At 40.2% G+C, this 18062-nt stretch overlaps 1 protein-coding gene across 2 annotated transcripts in view; it reads left to right on the top strand.

Annotated features, from left to right (window-relative positions):
- The window catches only part of CPSF3 (cleavage and polyadenylation specific factor 3), a 33471-nt gene that overhangs the window by 1466 nt on the left and 13943 nt on the right, over positions 1 to 18062 (top strand). For both annotated transcript variants that reach the window (XR_011569409.1, XM_019970726.2), the window contains exons 2-10: positions 3473 to 3536; positions 4957 to 5054; positions 5964 to 6092; positions 7583 to 7760; positions 9075 to 9164; positions 10231 to 10381; positions 13117 to 13292; positions 14269 to 14427; positions 15716 to 15862. Coding sequence is in view for 1 of the 2 variants with exons in the window: in XM_019970726.2 (XP_019826285.2) it covers positions 3473 to 3536; positions 4957 to 5054; positions 5964 to 6092; positions 7583 to 7760; positions 9075 to 9164; positions 10231 to 10381; positions 13117 to 13292; positions 14269 to 14427; positions 15716 to 15862 (1192 nt within the window). In the remaining variant the exon portion in view is untranslated. The remainder of the gene's footprint in view (positions 1 to 3472; positions 3537 to 4956; positions 5055 to 5963; positions 6093 to 7582; positions 7761 to 9074; positions 9165 to 10230; positions 10382 to 13116; positions 13293 to 14268; positions 14428 to 15715; positions 15863 to 18062) is intronic.

Genomic DNA, 18062 nt, shown 5'->3' with positions numbered 1-18062 from the left:
ATTAAAGACAGCCAAAACATGGGGGCAGGGATGTTCCAGGCTGAGGAAGTGGCACATGTGAAAATGAGAGGTCTCTTTGTGGCCAGTCTCCCTGTGGGTTCAGCTAAAAGATAACAGATGAGACTATAGAGGCTTTCAGAGTCCAGCTTATGAAGGACCTTGTATACATGCATACTAAGGATTTGGAGTCTTTATTGCCAGTTATAGGGAGCCAAGGAAGGGTCTTAAGCAAGGATAGGATGTGGTGGAAATTATGCTTTAGGAAGATCAAAGATGCTTCTGGCAGCAGTGGCACAGATGAATTAAAGGTGTATTAAGGGACTTCCCTGGTGGTCCAGGGGTTAAGACTCTGAGCTGCCACTGCAGGGAATGCAGGTTTGATCCCTGGTCAGGGAACTAAGATCCCTCATGCCCATGAGGGATCCCTCATCCCTCATGGTGTGGCCAAAAAAAAAAAAAAAGGTGGATCAAGTGGAGAGAATCCAGTAGGATGAGATTGAAACAAACCAAGTGATAAGCAGTGAGATCTTGAAATGAGTGAAAAGGGCAGCAATGGGTTGGAAAGAGAGACCTGAGAGTAAAGAAGTGAAAGCTTTAGAAGTGAAAGCTTTAGAGCTTTGTCAGTGATCAGATATGTTAGAAAGGGCACATGTGGAAGGGAAGGCTGGGCAGAGAGGAGAGTTAGGATGACTTCAGTTCCCAGGTAGGATAACTGGTAAGTGGTGGTGTTTGTTACTCACTCCAGGAGTACCCAAGATGGGGCAGGTCTGGAGTAAGTTTGGGAGTTTTAAATTGTTTTATAACAGCCTTATTGAGATTGAAATCACATCAGCACACTCATTTAAAGTGTACAGTTAGACAGTTTTTAATCTATACAGTTTTACAACTATCACCACTGTCAGGACATTTTCATCATTCCAGAAGGAAACCCTGTATCATTGCCCTGCAAATTGCCCAGCCCTCGGCCACCGTTAATCTCCTTTCTGTCTCTGCAGATTACCCTGTTTTGGACATTTCATATAAATGGGTTGCAACATGTAATCTTTTGAAACTGGCTTCTTTAACTTAATGTAATGTTCCCAAGTTTCCTAATTTGGGAGTTTTTACTCATTCAGTAGGTTTTTCTTGAGATTTATTGCATGTCAGGCACCTTACTATATAGCAGTGAGTGAAATAGACATCTATGCTATTACGGAGCTTTCATTTTAATAGTGAGAAATAAGCCATAAACAAGTAGATATAATGACATCATGTAGTAATAAGTGTTAAAATATAGTGGTCTGAAGGGCAAATGAGGTGACGTTTGAACTGAGACTCAAATGATACACAGGAGCCAATATGTCAATATCAGGGCAGAGTGTTCCAGAAAGAAGAGCACGGGCTAGGGACTTGAAGTACAAACTTGTTTGGCATATTTGAATGTTAGGCGCCTGTGAGATGTCCCAAGAGAGACCAAAACCAGGTGACTTAGAAGTCTGGGATTCGGGAGAACAAATACCTGAATCTGGACTACAAATAGAGAATTGGAAGTCCTCATGTGTTAACTGTAGGACTTCCTGGGTGGCCTGTCTGGGTGTAGCGTCTGTCTACAATGCAGGAGACCCGGGTTCAATCCCTGGGTCAGGAAGATCCGCTGGAGAAGGAAATGGCAATCCACCCCAGTACTATTGCCTGGAAAATCCCATGGACAGAGGAGCCTGGTAGGCTACAGTCCATGGGGTTGCAAAGAGTTGGACACGACTGAGCGACTTCACTTAATGTATTAAAAATGTGAAGATGAAGATCAGAAAGACTGAAAAAGGAGCCGAGGGGAGAACCCTTGGAATAACAGCTTTTGAAAGATGGGTAGAGGCAGCTGCATGAAGGAAACTAGGGGAAACCAGCAGGACAGGATGAGAGCATGAAGTCAAAGAAACCAGGCTCAGAGAAGGAATAAGATGACGTGCTGCCTGGAGAAGAGTGAGATAGGAACTGAGAAGGGCTCTCTGCACTTAGCAACAAAGAGCTGTTTTGCAGGGAGAGTTTCAGAGGGATGGTTGGTAAAAAGCCAGAATTCAAAATATGTAACCTTTAGTAAGCGGACAGGGAGACTAGAGATTAGAATTAAGGGATTTTCATTTGGGGACAAGGATGACTGGGATGTTTAAATGCAGATGTCAAAGAGGATGGTAAGGGGAAAGCCAGTGATGTAGCAGGGGTCAGTACCTCAGAGGGAGGGAGGAGGTGGGCAGAGTGTAGAACCATGGTGAAAAGGTTAGCCTTACAGAGAGAGGTCTATTCTCTGTTCCAGGAGAAGTGGAAGAAGAGAGAGATTTGAGTGGGTTGGCAAGTTGAGGGAACCAACAAACTATGTAATTTTTTGATACAAAGAAAGCCCATGACTCAAGAGTAGAATACAGCATGGGAAAATTTAGGAAAGGGGAGAAAGTTTGAAATAGTTACTATACCAACTGTAGGAAAAACTGCACCAAAAACTGGAGGGACACTCAAGAGGGAGGGCAGAGGGCCAGTTAAAGTGGCAGGCCAGGGGCTCACGGTGGTCGTCTGGTTTTCTTTGCATCCTGCTCTGAAGTAGGATCTCAGTCTGAGGATGCGTCCATCTCATGTCAGTCCTGTAGCCTATCCATTCTTGGAGCCAGGGTCCTGGTATTAGGCCTTTCCATATGCTAGGTGCTTATCTACACTGCTTGGCAAATAGAAACTGCTTGAGGGAGTTCCCTGGCAGCCCAGTGGCTAAGATTTAGCACTTTCAAACCTGTAGGCCTGTAGACTACAGGAACCTAGGACTACAGAAGCTGTAGTCCTAGGTTCAATCCCTGGTCAGGGAACTAAAATCCCACGCGCCCCACAGTGCAGCCAAAAAACCCCAAAAAACTGCTTGACGTTAAATAAGTAGTTGAATCACAAGCTAGAATGGTTGGGATAAGGCATCAAAGAAGGCGAGGGGTTAGACTGGTGAGGCTTAAAGCCTTGTGATAATTGGAAAGAAAGGCTGTTTATTCTGAAGAAAGGAAATTTGTTTTAAGTGAAATAACAAAGTAGCAGGAAAAAGGAATGAGATTCACATGTATGAATATTTAAATTTAAGCTATTTGGTAAATGTGTATTATCATCTTGAAAGAATTTTTAACTGCTTATGGGTTTTTACTTAAGTGCTAATTCTAAAAGTTTTATTAAATCATCTGAGTCACTGCTAGTTTACATTTTAAATACATCATCATTTTAACCCTAACATTCATAAGATTGGATTTAACCTTTGATCCTCTCGGTCTGACCTCTCAGAGGTCACTTTCATTTTTTCCCCAAGTTGATGCTGTTCTTCCCTGTCTTTGTAATTTTGTGGAACTCATCTGTCTCAAGTTAATGTCATCAGATGGAACGTAGTTTAAGTTGTAAAAAAAAGTTTGAATTTATTTGGCTTCATTTTGATGGCTTTTTAATCATTTTTATTTTTTCCTTTGAATGTTTACAGTGGAGCTGGGCAGGAAGTGGGAAGATCATGTATTATTCTGGAGTTCAAGGGGAGGAAGATAATGGTAAGTGGCTCCGATGGTAAAGAATCCACCTGCAGTGCAGGTGACCTGGGTTCGATCCCTGGGATGGGATGATCCCCTGGAGGAAGGCATGGCAACCCCCTCGAGTATCCTTGGGCTTCCCTGGTAACTCAGCTGGTAAAATATCTGCCGGCAATGCAGGAGACCTGGGTTCAGTCCCAAGGTTGGGAAGATGCCCTGAAGAAAGAAGTGGCTACCCACTCCAGTATTCTTGCCTGGAGGATCCCCATGGACAGAGGAGCCTGGTGAGCTACAGTCCATGGGGTCAAAAAAAGTTGGACAGGATTGAGCAACTAAGCACAGTATAGTCAGATTAACAGTGTGTCTATGTCTGCATTGAGTGTTAGGTCTGTTCTAGTTCAGTAGTTTTTTCTATTCAGCAAATTAACTGTTTTGCCCCCAGAATAATGTCATGGTTAGTATATGCGTCTATAAAATGTTAACGTGGAAAACTAGTATACTTCCACTTGGTATTGACATAATATTAGACTGAGGAACTAAAGATTGTAAAACTATCAACTGGATCTCCTAATCTAAAAGTCTTCCAAATCCCTCTTCCATTCCTGAAGGTCTGCCAACCTGTCTGCCCCACCCGCAGTGGGAGACCCCAGGGAACTGGCCTCCTCAACACATGCAGAACTCCAACCTCCTCCTGTGCAGTGGGACAGTAGGCCAGGCCCTGGTCTGGTAGCTGAGGTGCCTAAGTTAGCACCAGGGTGCCTGGCCTTGGGCAAGTCAGGCCCCTTCTCAGCCCGTTTCCTTAGCTGAGAGCTGGAGGGACTGGAAGAGGTGGTCTCTGGGGTCCTCATTATGAAGGCGGTGCAGAGGCTCATCAGGGTCTTTTGGTCTCACTCTTCCCCTTCTCCCACTTAAAAGAACAGGCACACGGCAGACACAATCTTTTTAATCATTTACTGTATTAATTTGATAGAAACACCCTCCCAAATGAGGATATAATTCAGGAATGACTGGTTCTGAAGAATTTGTCTTCTAATACCTAAATTGTCCTGATCAGAGAAGTTTCCTGTTTTTCTAATCGTTGCCTTCTCACGATAGTCACATGTGGTAGTAGTGAATCTATGAACTTTAAAAAATGCTAGCCATTTCTGATGTTAAAGTTCTTGCAAAAGAGTTCATTCATTATTAGAGTGCCTACAAAAAGTAACTAGAAAGAAGATTTCTTGTATTTTGTGTCCTTGTGACTCTAAATATGAGCTGTATTTAAATTTGGGAAGTTAGAATTGTTAACAGCGTATTTACCCATTTAATAAGAATTGCATTTCAAACATATAGAATCTTTCCTGATTGTGTATGATATGATGGATCAGTTATGATGTCTATTTGTTGAATGAATTTGAATAAAATGTGGAGAAGACTGTGATCTCTTTCCCATGTCTTTCAGCTGGACTGTGGGATCCATCCTGGCCTAGAAGGAATGGATGCTCTTCCTTATATTGATTTGATTGACCCAGCTGAGATTGATCTCCTACTAATTAGTCAGTAAGGCTTTTTGTTTGTTTTTGTTTTACTTTTTATTGCGGGCATTGTTTTTCAAGGACTTTTACTTTAAAGATCAGTCTTTACCAGATTTTAAGATTCTAGTGTTTTAAAAATATTTTCTACTAGGAATTATATTGCAGACATCTAACACGGCACGCCATATTGTCATCACAGGTGAGAGAAGTTTATGACAGAAAACTTCCTTTCACTTATCTAGAGTAAATGAGGAGGAGGGAAGAGATAACATATGCCTTGATCATTGTAAAACTTGAGACTAAGAAAGCCCTCTCACAGAATATCCCTGAGGCTGCTGTGTTGCCTGAATATTCATCAAGGACTGATGCTGAAGCGCCAATACTTTGGCCACCTGAGGCAAAGAACTGACTCTTTGGACAAGGCCTTGATGCTAGGAAAGATTGAGGGCAGGAGGAGGAGAAGGGGACGACAGAGGATGAGATGGTTGGATGGCATCATCGACTCAATAGACACGAGTTTGAGCAAACTCAGGAAGATAGTGAAGGAGACGGAAGCCTGCCGTGCTTCAGTCTGTGGGGTCTCAAAGAGTTGAACACGACTGAGCGACTGAACAGCAGCTGTGTTGTCACACTGTTCTGTGGGAACTTCATATGTAAACCGTGATGGGTTTCATATAAGCCATATGAAGTGGGTTTTATACCACTAAAGCGCTTGTTATAATTTTGACTTTTGAGAATAGGCTTGGCTATATTTGAGAGAAATACTTTTGTTTTTCTTATGTTAAAACTAAATACATTATTCCTTCCCTCTGCACATACCTACTCTGGTTGTTCTGAAAGTATCTAATGTTACATAGAACTCTTCTGTATCTAAAGTATATGGTATATAATATTTTAAAAAATTGACAGAAGTTCTTTTTTCTTTTTTTTAAAGTTTCCATTTGGATCACTGTGGAGCTTTGCCCTGGTTTCTACAGAAGACAAGTTTCAAAGGAAGAACATTTATGACTCATGCTACAAAAGCTATTTATAGATGGCTTCTTTCAGATTATGTCAAAGTTAGGTAAATTACCTTTATAGATTTATACATGCACTTGGTTCTACCCAATACATACAGTTGATGATATAGACCATTTTGTGTTTTGAAATGAGATGTTTTCTTCTTATTCACAAGGGTATCACTCATGTATTCATTCAGTACCAACTCACCAAATAGGTATTGTGTCCCCAGCACCTCCTTGGCGTAAAGGTTTTATGTAGTTTTTGCATCCTTTTAAGTCTTTGAAATTTAGGTGAGTTATAAGGTATGATAGCAATATTCTATATATGGAATTTCATAATTTTATTAAAATTTAAAGCAGAATACATTATACAGTGGTATCTATTGAAGTCTTTTTTTGGGTGATTTGATCAAAGCAAATTGACTGTCTGAAGTGAAAAGGTTCCCTGGGGAAGCTTTTTCCAGCTGCAAGAGAAAAATCTGCTCCTTTTCCAGAAAGTTTGGAGCCTTCTTGTGATAAGTATAGCACAAATGATAAACCTTCAAAGGCTTACTGTTTCATATGTACATTCCTAGGGTAGCTAAGATGCAGTTTGTTATTCTGTAAACATACAGAAAATGGAAGAGTTATCCTTGGTAATGATTTTACTGGTTAACACTTAAATGAAGCTCACCATATGCCAGGCATAGTCCTCAGTTCTTGACACATGTTAACTCCTTTCATCTTCATGTCAGCCTTGTGATGCAGACTCTGCATGAATCCCATTTTACAGATGATTAGACAGGCATGGATTTCTTTGGTGGCTCAAATGGTAAAGAATCTGCCTGCAATAAAGGAGACCCAGGTTCGATCCCTAGGTTGGGAATATCTACTGGAGAAGGGCATGGCTACCCACTCCAGTATTCTTGCCTAGAAAATTCCATGGACAGAGGAGCCTGACGGGCTGCAGTCCATGGGGTTGCAAAGAGTCGGACATGACTGAGTAACTAAAACTTTCACTTAAATTCACTTTTCAGCCTGAGGCACAGAGAAGTTAAGTAATTTACCCATGACGGTCACAGTAAGAGACAAAACTGGAATTCAGATCCAATCAGTCTGGCCCTAGACTGTGTCCTTAACCCCAACCTCTCTTGTTTTTTTTGAAGTATGTTAGCATAATTTTCCAGAGAAAACTTGTTAGATTTTCTAGATAAGTCTTTTTATATCACAGGTGGGGAAAACTGCTGTGATTCAATGTGTGTGAGTGCCTTTATCTCACAGAAGGTGTTGGGGTAGGAAAAAAGGTTGAGAAGTGCTATCCTAAAGAGTACTTTGCCTTAATTTAGTGTGTGTGCTTTGCTTGAAATCATGCTTTATATACACTAAGCATTTTTCTCATAATAGCAGAGTAAAAACATATACAAAAGGTCCAAGAGATTAGAAATAGCATAACACCTACAATATGATTTTAAGAAATATGTGGCTATGTCATCCACAGACAATTTCTTTGAGTTTAAAGACTTATGAAAATCTTACCCTTAATTTTTTTGTGTTGGCATCTTTAAAAATTTAGTAACATATCAGCAGACGACATGCTGTATACTGAGACAGATTTGGAAGAAAGCATGGACAAAATTGAAACCATCAATTTTCATGAAGTGAAGGAAGTTGCAGGAATCAAGTTTTGGTGTTATCACGCCGGCCATGTCCTGGGAGCTGCCATGTTCATGATCGAGATCGCAGGCGTGAAGGTACACTCTAGCTTGGGAATTTCCTGCCCGTAAGAAATCAGTGCAGGGCTTACGCCACCAAGTGTACTAAAGAATATTCCCTAAGGCTAGCAAAGTGTGAAAACACTGAAACAAGGTAAAATTAAGCTGGTACTTTTGCCTTGTAAATATTGTTCCTACCCCTGTGTTAGTACTTTCTGTATCATGATTGAGAAGAGTACAATAAGCATCTCAAAAAAGTAAAGAGTTCTTTCCTGATCATCATGCCCTTTTTCTCTAAGATGCTGAGAATACATCTCAAGGTTATCTTTGTGGACAAATTCTGGGATTATATTATTCCCATTAGTTAGATTGAATAATTGAAACTCTAGATGGTTTATGACTGAGTTAAGTTACACATTTTGAAGTAGATACAAGCGATGACACCACCCTTATGGCAGAGAGTGAAGAAGAACTGAAGAGCCTCTTGATGAAAGTGAAAGAGGAGAGTGAAAAGTTGGCTTAAAGCTCAACATTCAGAAAACTAAGATCATGGCATCCAGTCCCATCGCTTCATGGCAAATAAATGAGGAAACAGTGGCTGATTTTATTTTTCTGGGCTCCAAAATCACTGCAGATGGTGATTGCAGCCATGAAATTAAAAGATGCTTACTCCTTGGAAGGAAAGTTATGACCAACCCAGACAGCATATTAAAGAGCAGAGACATTACTTTGCCAACAAAGGTCTGTCTAGTCAAGGCTATGGTTTTTCCAGTGGTCATGTATGGGTGTGAGAGTTGGACTATAAAGAAAGCGGAGCACAGAAGAATTGATGCTTTTGAACTGTGGTGTTGGAGAAGATACTTGAGAGTCCCTTGGAGTGCAAGGAGATACAACCAGTACATCCTAAAGGAGATCAGTCCTGGGTGTTCATTGGAAGGACTGATGTTGAAGCTGAAACTCCAATACTTTGGCCACCTGATGCAAAGAGTTGACTCATTGGAAAAGACCCTGATGCTGGGAAGGATTGAGGGCAGGAGGAGAAGGGGACGACAGAGGATGAGATGGCTGGATGACATCACCGACTCAATGGACATGAGTTTGAGTGGACTCCGGGAGTTGGTGATGGACAGGGAGGCCTGGCATTTTGCGGTACATGGGGTCGCAAAGAGTTGGACATGACTGAGTGACTAAACTGAACTGAATGCATCTACATTTCATTAAAAAATTAGGCTATTTTTTCTATTGCACTTCATTTTCAAGAATTTATGAGTGAAATATATTCAGAGTAAAATGAAGCATTCCAGAATTCTAACTTTCTAACTTTTCTAATTCCTAACTTTCTCTTTTTCTCAGCTTTTATACACAGGTGATTTCTCAAGACAAGAAGACAGACACTTAATGGCAGCTGAAATTCCTAACATTAAACCTGATATTCTTATCATTGTAAGTATTAGTGCCCTGTATTGTAATTAGTGTAATGTAAGTAGGATTTTTTCCAGGGGAAAATAACATGATCTCATTTTCAGATCTGTGATCAGATATAAATATGTCTAGTTTTTTAGTACAAAAATGTTTTGGCCTCTCTTTGTAGTGCAACCCCACTTCGTGTTAAATATATTAGCTAGTCTAATATCGGAGATGATATTCTGTCTCCCAAATATTCTTGTTTAGGTTAATTACTCCAAACATGTAGAACGTCTTAAAGGTTGTGTAGAATGGCGTGGCCCCACTGTCTTTGTCGTGGTGACTGTCTTCTGGCCTCTAGTACCTGCTAACTTTATGTGTATGTCTTACCTTCCTACTAGGTTGCAATTAACTGTACAGAAGCTTTGGTGGGGAGGGGATGAGTGGTAAGGAGCAAATTAATAAATTTGCATTGGTCCTATGGTTTATATAAGAATATCGGTGGAAGTGCCGTCTGTTGCCCCCTCACCACCCACAGCATCCCCCAGCTACCCAAGCATGAGGGACTGGTGTGTATTGCTGTCCATATGCAGTGTATTGTGAGTGAACTCAGTTTGTCTTAGCTCATGGTATATTCAGCATGTAAACTGACCTTAAGGAAAGTTGCTTTTTTTTTTAATTCTCAGGGTAAAAAGTTATTTTCATTATATCTGGTACTGTAGAGCAGTACCTTTCAAATTTTAATGTGTTTATGAAACATCTGGTAATGCTATAGAAATACAGATTCTGACTGTGGCTGAGCTGGGGCTCTGGTACTTCTGATAAGCTCCTGGGGGGCGGCCAGTGCTGAAAGAAGCATCCTAAAATTATCTTGAGCAGGGAAGATACATTTTTGAACTATTTCCTGATATTTTTCCTTAGCCAGACCTGAATTCTAACATTTTTATTCACTCTTCTTTCCAATTAGTGTTTTAACAGCATATGTTCAAGTAAATTGCATAATAATAGAGACGTAGGTCACTTTGCTTCTACATTTCATTGATATTTACCTTTTGTATTCTTTGAGACTCACCAGCCCTGGTCTCACCCTTCTCATGTTGTTTAGGAATCTACTTATGGGACCCATATCCACGAGAAGCGAGAGGAGCGAGAGGCAAGGTTCTGTAATACCGTCCATGATATTGTGAACAGAGGGGGCCGAGGCCTCATTCCTGTCTTTGCCCTCGGACGGGCCCAGGAACTCCTCTTGATTTTAGGTACGCCTTTTCCTTTTTATTTGGGATAGTCTCAAAATCCTACAGTGCAGTTAGAGCAAGATCACTGCATGTCCTTGGATAGGTCACTCTACCCTCTGGGCTTTGGTTTCTGTATTTAAGACGAGGGAATTGTTGCCAGTAAGAGCCCAGAGATGCAGCGACTGTCTTCCAGCACTGCTGGGACTATAAATGGTGAACAGTCAGCGTCTTAAAAATACCCTACCCTTGGACCCAGCATTTCAACCTCTGGGAAATAAATACATCGAAAATTCTGTGAGTTAAGAGATTTCATAATTCTAAATATTTCTAATGAAATATTATGTCAATAAATATCACACTCTAGAAAAAAAATCATGTTTCAGATGAGTTAATACATATTGTTACATAATATATTAAGTGGACCAAAAAAGTAGGGTTCAAAACTGTGGACTCCGACCCTAGTTAGGTAGAAAATACACAAATGACTGGAAAGATATCCAGATATTAAATCTAGATATCTGGATGATTTCTTTTTCCTGCCTTTCTCCATTTTCCAAATACCTTAATGTGCATGTATAACTTTTTGTAATAAGAGGAACAGTGGGTATCACTTTTTACATATATTTATATTTAGCAACCCTTTTTAACATTCTGTGATTCTTTTCTGGGGAATGCACTCTTCTTTAAGAATAACTGGTAAGTGCTTTATACGTATATGGCTTCAACGTGAAGAACTAGAAAAGGTCTTGAGCTCTCACTCTCAGTTCTTCCATATGTGTGATGATAGGGACAAATAGAATCCCTGTTACACTGAAAAGGGAAATAAGGGGAAAGAATAAATGACCTCAGATCAAAAGCAAATCTCTGAGAGAGACAGGGCTTCCCAGGTGGCACTAGTGCTAAATAAAGAACCCACCTGCAGAAGACAGAAGAGATGTGGGTTCAGTCCCCAGGTTGGGAAGATCCCCTGGAGGAGGGCATGGCAGCCCACTCCAGTATTCTTGCCTGGAGCCTGGTGGGTTATATACTCCAAAAGGTCGCAAAGAGTTGGACACAACTGAAGGACTTAGTAGAAGCTAAATTTTCTAAAGCCTTAGCCAGTCCTTTTTCTCTTGGTTCTCCTTTCCTACTGCATGTCACATTTGTCCTTATAGAAGTCTTAAAATGAAAAGTCTCCATGGCAAAGTAATGAGAGGAGTAGAAGAAATGAAGATGTAAAGCCAGGTTGTCACCATCATCAGGTTGCCAGATTTAGTAAATAAAAATACAGGACACCAGTTAAATTTTAATTTCAAATAAATAATATATTTGATATTATAGCAAGTATTTCAGACAAATTATACTAAAAATCTTTTATTTGTCTGAAATTAAAGTTTAATTGAGCATTTGCTGTTTTTGTCTGACAACCCTACTATCAAGTATATTGTGATTCCTTTTATGAATGAGGACTGCTCTCCGCCCTTGTTCCTTGTCCCTTAGATTCTCCCTGTACTGTTCTATAATAGAGAGGATGACCTTGCCAACCACTGGTTTCAGATCTCACCCATGATCTAACCATATGACTCTGGGCAAGTTATTCATCTTTTTTTTTAACACTTGAAGTTTTCTCATAAAAGTACATACAAAAAGTACCAGGCTGTGATGTGATCTTGGGATATAGTATACTTTGGAAGGTATTTGAGAAATCATAAGAGTATATATGAGAGCATCAACACCGTTAAAAATTCTAATCATATCTAAAAGAATATGAACAGTTAAACCAGAGGGCAAAGCAAGAAATGTAACACATGTGATGGGAAAAGTCCCAGTCCTTATATAGAGGTTTCACTTATAAATCAAGTTTAAAAAAAAAAATTGCCACAGTTTTCAGCCTTTTTTACCTTCAGCTTCCTAATATATATAGACCTAGAGATGATCATACTAAGTGAAGTAAGTCAGACAGAGAAAGATAAATATCATATGTTATCTCTTATATGTGGACTCTATAATATGATACAAATGAACTTATTTCCAAAACAGACACAGGGACAGAGAACAGACTTAAAGTTACTAAAGGGGAAAGGCTGGGGCAGGGGGGATAATTGGGGCGTTTGGGATGAGCAGGTACAGACTACTGTGTATAAATTAGATAAACAGCAGGGCTTTACTGTGTCACACAGGGGAACCGTGTTCAGTATCTTGTGATAAACTAGAGTGGAAAAGAATCTGTGTAACTGAATCACTTTGCTGTACACCAGAAACTAACACAATGTTCTCAATTAACCATCAGTTCAGTTCAGTTCAGTCGCTCAGTCATGTCCTACTGTTTGCAACCCCATCAGTCGCAGCACGCCAGGCCTCCCTGTCCATCACCAACTCCCGGAGTTCACTCAGACTCACATCCATCGAGTCAGTATACTCTCATTTAAAAAAAGAAGGAAAGAAGTTCTGGTTTTTTAAGCTTGAGTTAGGACCAATTTTAGTAAATTTTTAATTTACTTAATTTTTCTTAACCTCTTTATAGTTTTGTGCTTTATTTCTTTTCTGAATTTTTTTAAAAACTTCTTGTGTGTATCATTTATTATTTGAGCTATTTACCCCACATTAAGGGGAGAAGGAAATGGCAACCCACTCCAGTATTCTTGCCTGGAGAATCCCAGGGACAGTGAAGCCTGGCAGGCTACAGTCTATAGGGTTGCAAGGGTCAGACAAAACTTAGCAACTAAACCACCACCTCACGTTAAAAGAAAAATGTGTTTCTTGTAAAATCTCTCTAGATGAGTACTGGCAGAATCACCCAGAACTCCATGATATTCCAATATACTATGCATCATCTTTGGCCAAGAAGTGTATGGCAGTGTACCAGACATATGTGAACGCCATGAATGACAAAATCCGCAAACAGATAAACATCAATAATCCATTTGTTTTCAAACACATTAGTAATCTGAAGGTGAGTGCTTGTGGAAGAAAGAAGGACGAATAACACTCAAGTAAGTGATTAACAGTGGGAGATGCCCGCCATTGATCCTCTGGTTGACTCCATGCTAAAGTCTTACCTTTCATCACTTTTCTGAGGGATACCATAAACTTCGCAACTGGCATTCCTTTTTGCTTAAACATATAAATATTGCCATTTGTTCCAAGTCTCTACATGTTCTCAATATTTACTATTGCTATATAACTTGGATTCCTCTGCCATAGAAATAAAAAGCCCTGATGAGAAAAATATCTGCTATGTATTTTTTCTGTTTTTACTCAGACCTAATCATCTTTTTGATTAGCACTGCAGATTCCATATGTGAAAATTTTCATGTTTATTTTTCTATTCAATAAAATCTAATTTCCTTTTATTTAAATAAAAAGTTTCATTTGAACTAATGCTCTAATCATAATAACATAATGCCCTAAATAATTCAAGTTATAAGTGGTCTTCCAATTATTAATAGGTTCTGTTCACAAAGTATTTTTTAGGTTAATTGCTTAGGAATTAGACCCAAATTTTCCCTAGAAACAGTGTTAAACTTAGTTAGATTTCCAGGCCAACTCAGAATACTGATGAAGTGTGCAAAGCCATTGTGAATCTTTGGGGAAATTCTTTTGGAGTTCTGTCTTGGATAGATAGAAACCCATTTGACTTTTCCTTCCATTTGACTCTGCCTGTCTGCTGGGCACTGAAAATGCTCCTAATGGTTTTTTAGCTACCTAAAGAAGGTTTTGAAGGTCAGTGTGAACTAATGGCTTTTTATCATTTTGTTTTCCTTTCATTCCCAGCCTAAATAAACTGTTCAGGAACTTAAAATGTTTGCTAGTTTTGTCAAGGCCCTTCCAGTCACGTGGTTAACCTTTTTACCTCACTTTTTGGTGTTCTTTATAAATAAGGAATGCTTTATCTTAACATGCTGTTATCATTTCCTTTTCTCTCTCAGAGCATGGATCATTTTGATGACATTGGTCCCAGCGTGGTCATGGCCTCCCCAGGCATGATGCAAAGTGGTTTATCCAGAGAGCTCTTTGAAAGCTGGTGTACTGATAAGAGGAATGGCGTCATCATAGCCGGCTACTGTGTAGAAGGCACGCTTGCCAAGGTCAGTCAGAGCCTGAGACCATTGGGCACTTCCTGATCAAGGCTGCAGAGGTGACGCTGTCCTCACAGGTTTCTCCATTGAAGTAGTTCTTTAAATGACATAGGTCTTGATTTTTTAAAATGAGGATGGCAACAGGCAGCTGGAGCTGATCTTAATTAAGGTTGACGAATGAGATCCAGGTGATGGATAAGCATGTGAAAGCTTGAGAAGTGCTCATCTAGTTACAGTTAAAAAAAAAAAAAAGTGGAAGGGAATCTATTTGAGACAAACACATGGATATCCTCATCTGATGAAGAAAAGGCTTCATCGGTGTTCATAAGGCTTCATAATGTTCTCTTGAAAAGTTGGAGAATGTGTTTTGGGTTGAGTGCCCACCTTCCTCTTGACATAAAATGTTTGAGGGCTTCTCTAGTGGTTCAGTGATAAAGAATCTGCCTGCCAGTGCAGGAGACAGCGGTTTGATTCCTGATCCGGGAGAATCCCACATGCCACAGAGCAACTACGCCCATGCGCCACAGCTATTGGGGCTGTGCTGTAGAGCCAGGAGCCACAGCTACTGAGCCCACGTGCTGCAGCTACTGAAGCCCACGTGCCCTAGAGCCTGAGCTCCGCAACAAGAGAAGCTGTCACGTTGAGAAGCCTGCGCACTGCAACTAGAGTATTCCCTGCTCCCCGCAACTAGAGAAAAGCCCATGCAGCAACGAAGACTCAGCACAGCCAAAGATGAATAATAAATGTTTTAAATGGTTGATATTAACTGTGAGGGATGTAGACACTGATGTGCAAAGCTTAAGAGGCAGATTCTGAACATTCCTGCATCACATTCTCTTATTGATAACTAATAAACACATTATGATTCCCAGCTCAGATCATTTTTATTACTTTACCTTATTCTGCTAGACATTTAGTGTTGGCTGTGTATCTAACATAGATTTCAGAGTAGAAATACTTTGGTCTTTTATACAGATCCTGTCACCTGGAAAGGGACTTTTCAGGGCAGATGGTTGGGGATGCAAGTGTGCTTTTCCAACCACAAGTTAAAATTCTCCCTTGTAGGACTCCAAATACACTGAAGTTTTGTTAATTTGCTTACTTTCCTGATTAAACGTTTCCTTGATTGACAAAATAAGTATTTGATATTGACTGAGTCAGTAGTATTCGAATGCTTTTTGTGCTAAAACTCCTAAATTAGCATGAGTTTATGGCTAGGTGAAAAAGTAGAAAACATACCTTTTGTTTTCTAATTAAGAGTTTATGTGTTTTGTTTACTTTTCTTTGTTTATAACAGCATATCATGTCTGAACCGGAAGAAATCACTACCATGTCCGGGCAGAAGTTACCTCTGAAAATGTCTGTTGATTACATCTCTTTCTCTGCGCACACGGATTACCAGCAAACCAGTGAATTTATACGTGCTTTGAAGCCGCCTCACGTGGTCAGTGTATGCATTTGACTTTAGCATTAAAGACTCAGGAAGAGGCTGGCCCAGCAGCAGCTGGTCCTCAGAGCAGCCCTGCCCTGATGGTAGTGCTCTCATCACAGGCCTCATGCCCTTACATCTGACCTTCACCACTTACCTTTGAGTTAGGCAAGCTGTGCACTTTCATTTTCTCCATCTTACACGGGATCTCTGGCTCAGATCTACCAGCTCAGCTTCCTTTCCCTTATTTTCTTGCTGTTTCCCCAGTAACTTAAGAGCACTGACTTCGCAGTGTGACTGTTTCGAATCTCATCTCCATCCCTTACTTGCCCTGTAGTCCTGGGCAAGTGACTTAACCTTTCCTTAGCTCATCTGTAAATGGGGATAATAACACCTCTTAAAGTTCTTACGAAAACTAAATGAGAGAACATATATTTAAAGCATGTAACATGGGGCCTGGCATATAGGAAATGCCTCTTAATGTGGAGAGAGGAGAGAGGCAAGCCATCATAGTAGGAGTTAATGTTGCAGTTAGATATGAAATACATTGCACAGCTCCTTAAGTTTTATGTAATTTTGATGGTAACAGTTATATTTTGGTGGGGTTGGAGAGAGTTAAACTAAAAAAAAGTTTCTTAACTTAGAGGAGCACTTACAGAACGTAAGATGAAAGATGAGGAAATGGATGAAGTAATGAAGTACCCTCTCTCAATGTAGCATGTATCAAAACTCCATTCCTTTTTATGGCTGAATAATATTCTATTGCATGTATATACCGTGTTTTGTTTATTCATCTGTTGAGGGACACTTGGGTTGTTTCCACCCTTTATAATTAGTGTTTACATTTCCACTATTGTAAATAATGCTGCCATGAACGCTGGCATGTAAGTATCTGTTTGAGTCCTTTGTCTCAGTCCTTTTGGGTATATACCAAGGAGTGGAATTGTTGGATCATGGGCTAATTCTACGTTTAACTTTTGAGGAATCACCAAGCTGCTTTCCACAAGCAGTTACACCATTTTACATTCCCACAGCAAGGCACAAGGGTTCCGGTTCTCCATATTCTTATCAGCTTGTTATTTTCCTTTTTAGAATCATCACCATGCTAGTAAGGGTGAAGCAGCACCTCTGTAGTTTTGATTTCGTTTCCCTGATGACTAAGGATGCTGAGCGTTTTGTGTCCCGTGTTGTTCATTTTTTAGTTCTTTCTAGCAAATAGTCCTGACAGTTACTGCTGCCCCTTGATGAGCAGCAGTCTTTGGTGGGAAAAGTTCCTCTCCTACTGGCTTTATATGAGTTAAGTGTAGGCCATTCATGGGTGTCTACTACTGTGTGTGGGTGGCTTTATATGAGTTAAGTGTAGGCCGTTCATGGGTGTCTACTACTGTATGTGGTTTATGGATATTCTCCCAGATTTTAAAGCCATGGAGGAAAAGCTGTGTGGCACTTTCTCTCTGGAATCACCCCCTCATCCTCAGTCCCATTGTGTTGCTCTCCAGAGTCTAGCTCTGCTGTCGGTTTAAATCCCTGAATTGGATTTGATGTTTACTCTCCTCCAGTAGCCAAGTCAGCAAAGGTCTGCCCACACGATAAACTAATAATAGTACCGGTGGCAACAGTAAACAAAACCTAGCATTTATTGATTATCTACTATGTGCCAAGCACTGTGCTAGGGTTTTGTATACATCAACTTGCTTACTCCTCACAACCAACAGTGGTTCTTTAGACGAGGCAATGAGATGTTAAATAATTTGCCCAAAGTTACACAGCTAGTAAGTGGCAATGCCAGGATTTGTGTTACAGCAAATAACACAAATCTGTGTTATAGCCCCTAGAGCTGGGGCTCATCATCTCCAGGCCATATGCCTCTGCCTGCAGTGACACTGGGCAAGCTTCTTTAGCCCAGGCAAGACATCAACTACCAGTAGTCTGTAGGTTAGAAATGATCTGTCTTGGGGCTTTCCTGGTGGTCCAGTGGCTAAGACGTTACACCCGCAATGCGGAGCACCTGGGCTCGATCACTGGTCAGGGAACTAGATCCAGCGCAACTAAGACCCAGCGCAGCCAAATAAATATTTTAAAAAAGAAGAACATTAGGAAAAAAAGAATGCTCTATCTTGTAAAATATAGGTTATAAAAGTCAATTAGAAAGACTATTAGCTAATGCAATACTTGTAAATACCTCTCTAAAACATAATTTCATTTGGTTGTGAAA

This window comes from Bos indicus, chromosome 11 (genome assembly GCF_029378745.1).
Source record: "Bos indicus isolate NIAB-ARS_2022 breed Sahiwal x Tharparkar chromosome 11, NIAB-ARS_B.indTharparkar_mat_pri_1.0, whole genome shotgun sequence".
Lineage (NCBI taxonomy): Eukaryota > Metazoa > Chordata > Mammalia > Artiodactyla > Bovidae > Bos > Bos indicus.
Note: the sequence above shows the minus strand (reverse complement) of the source record. Positions and strands in the feature narration are given on the sequence as shown.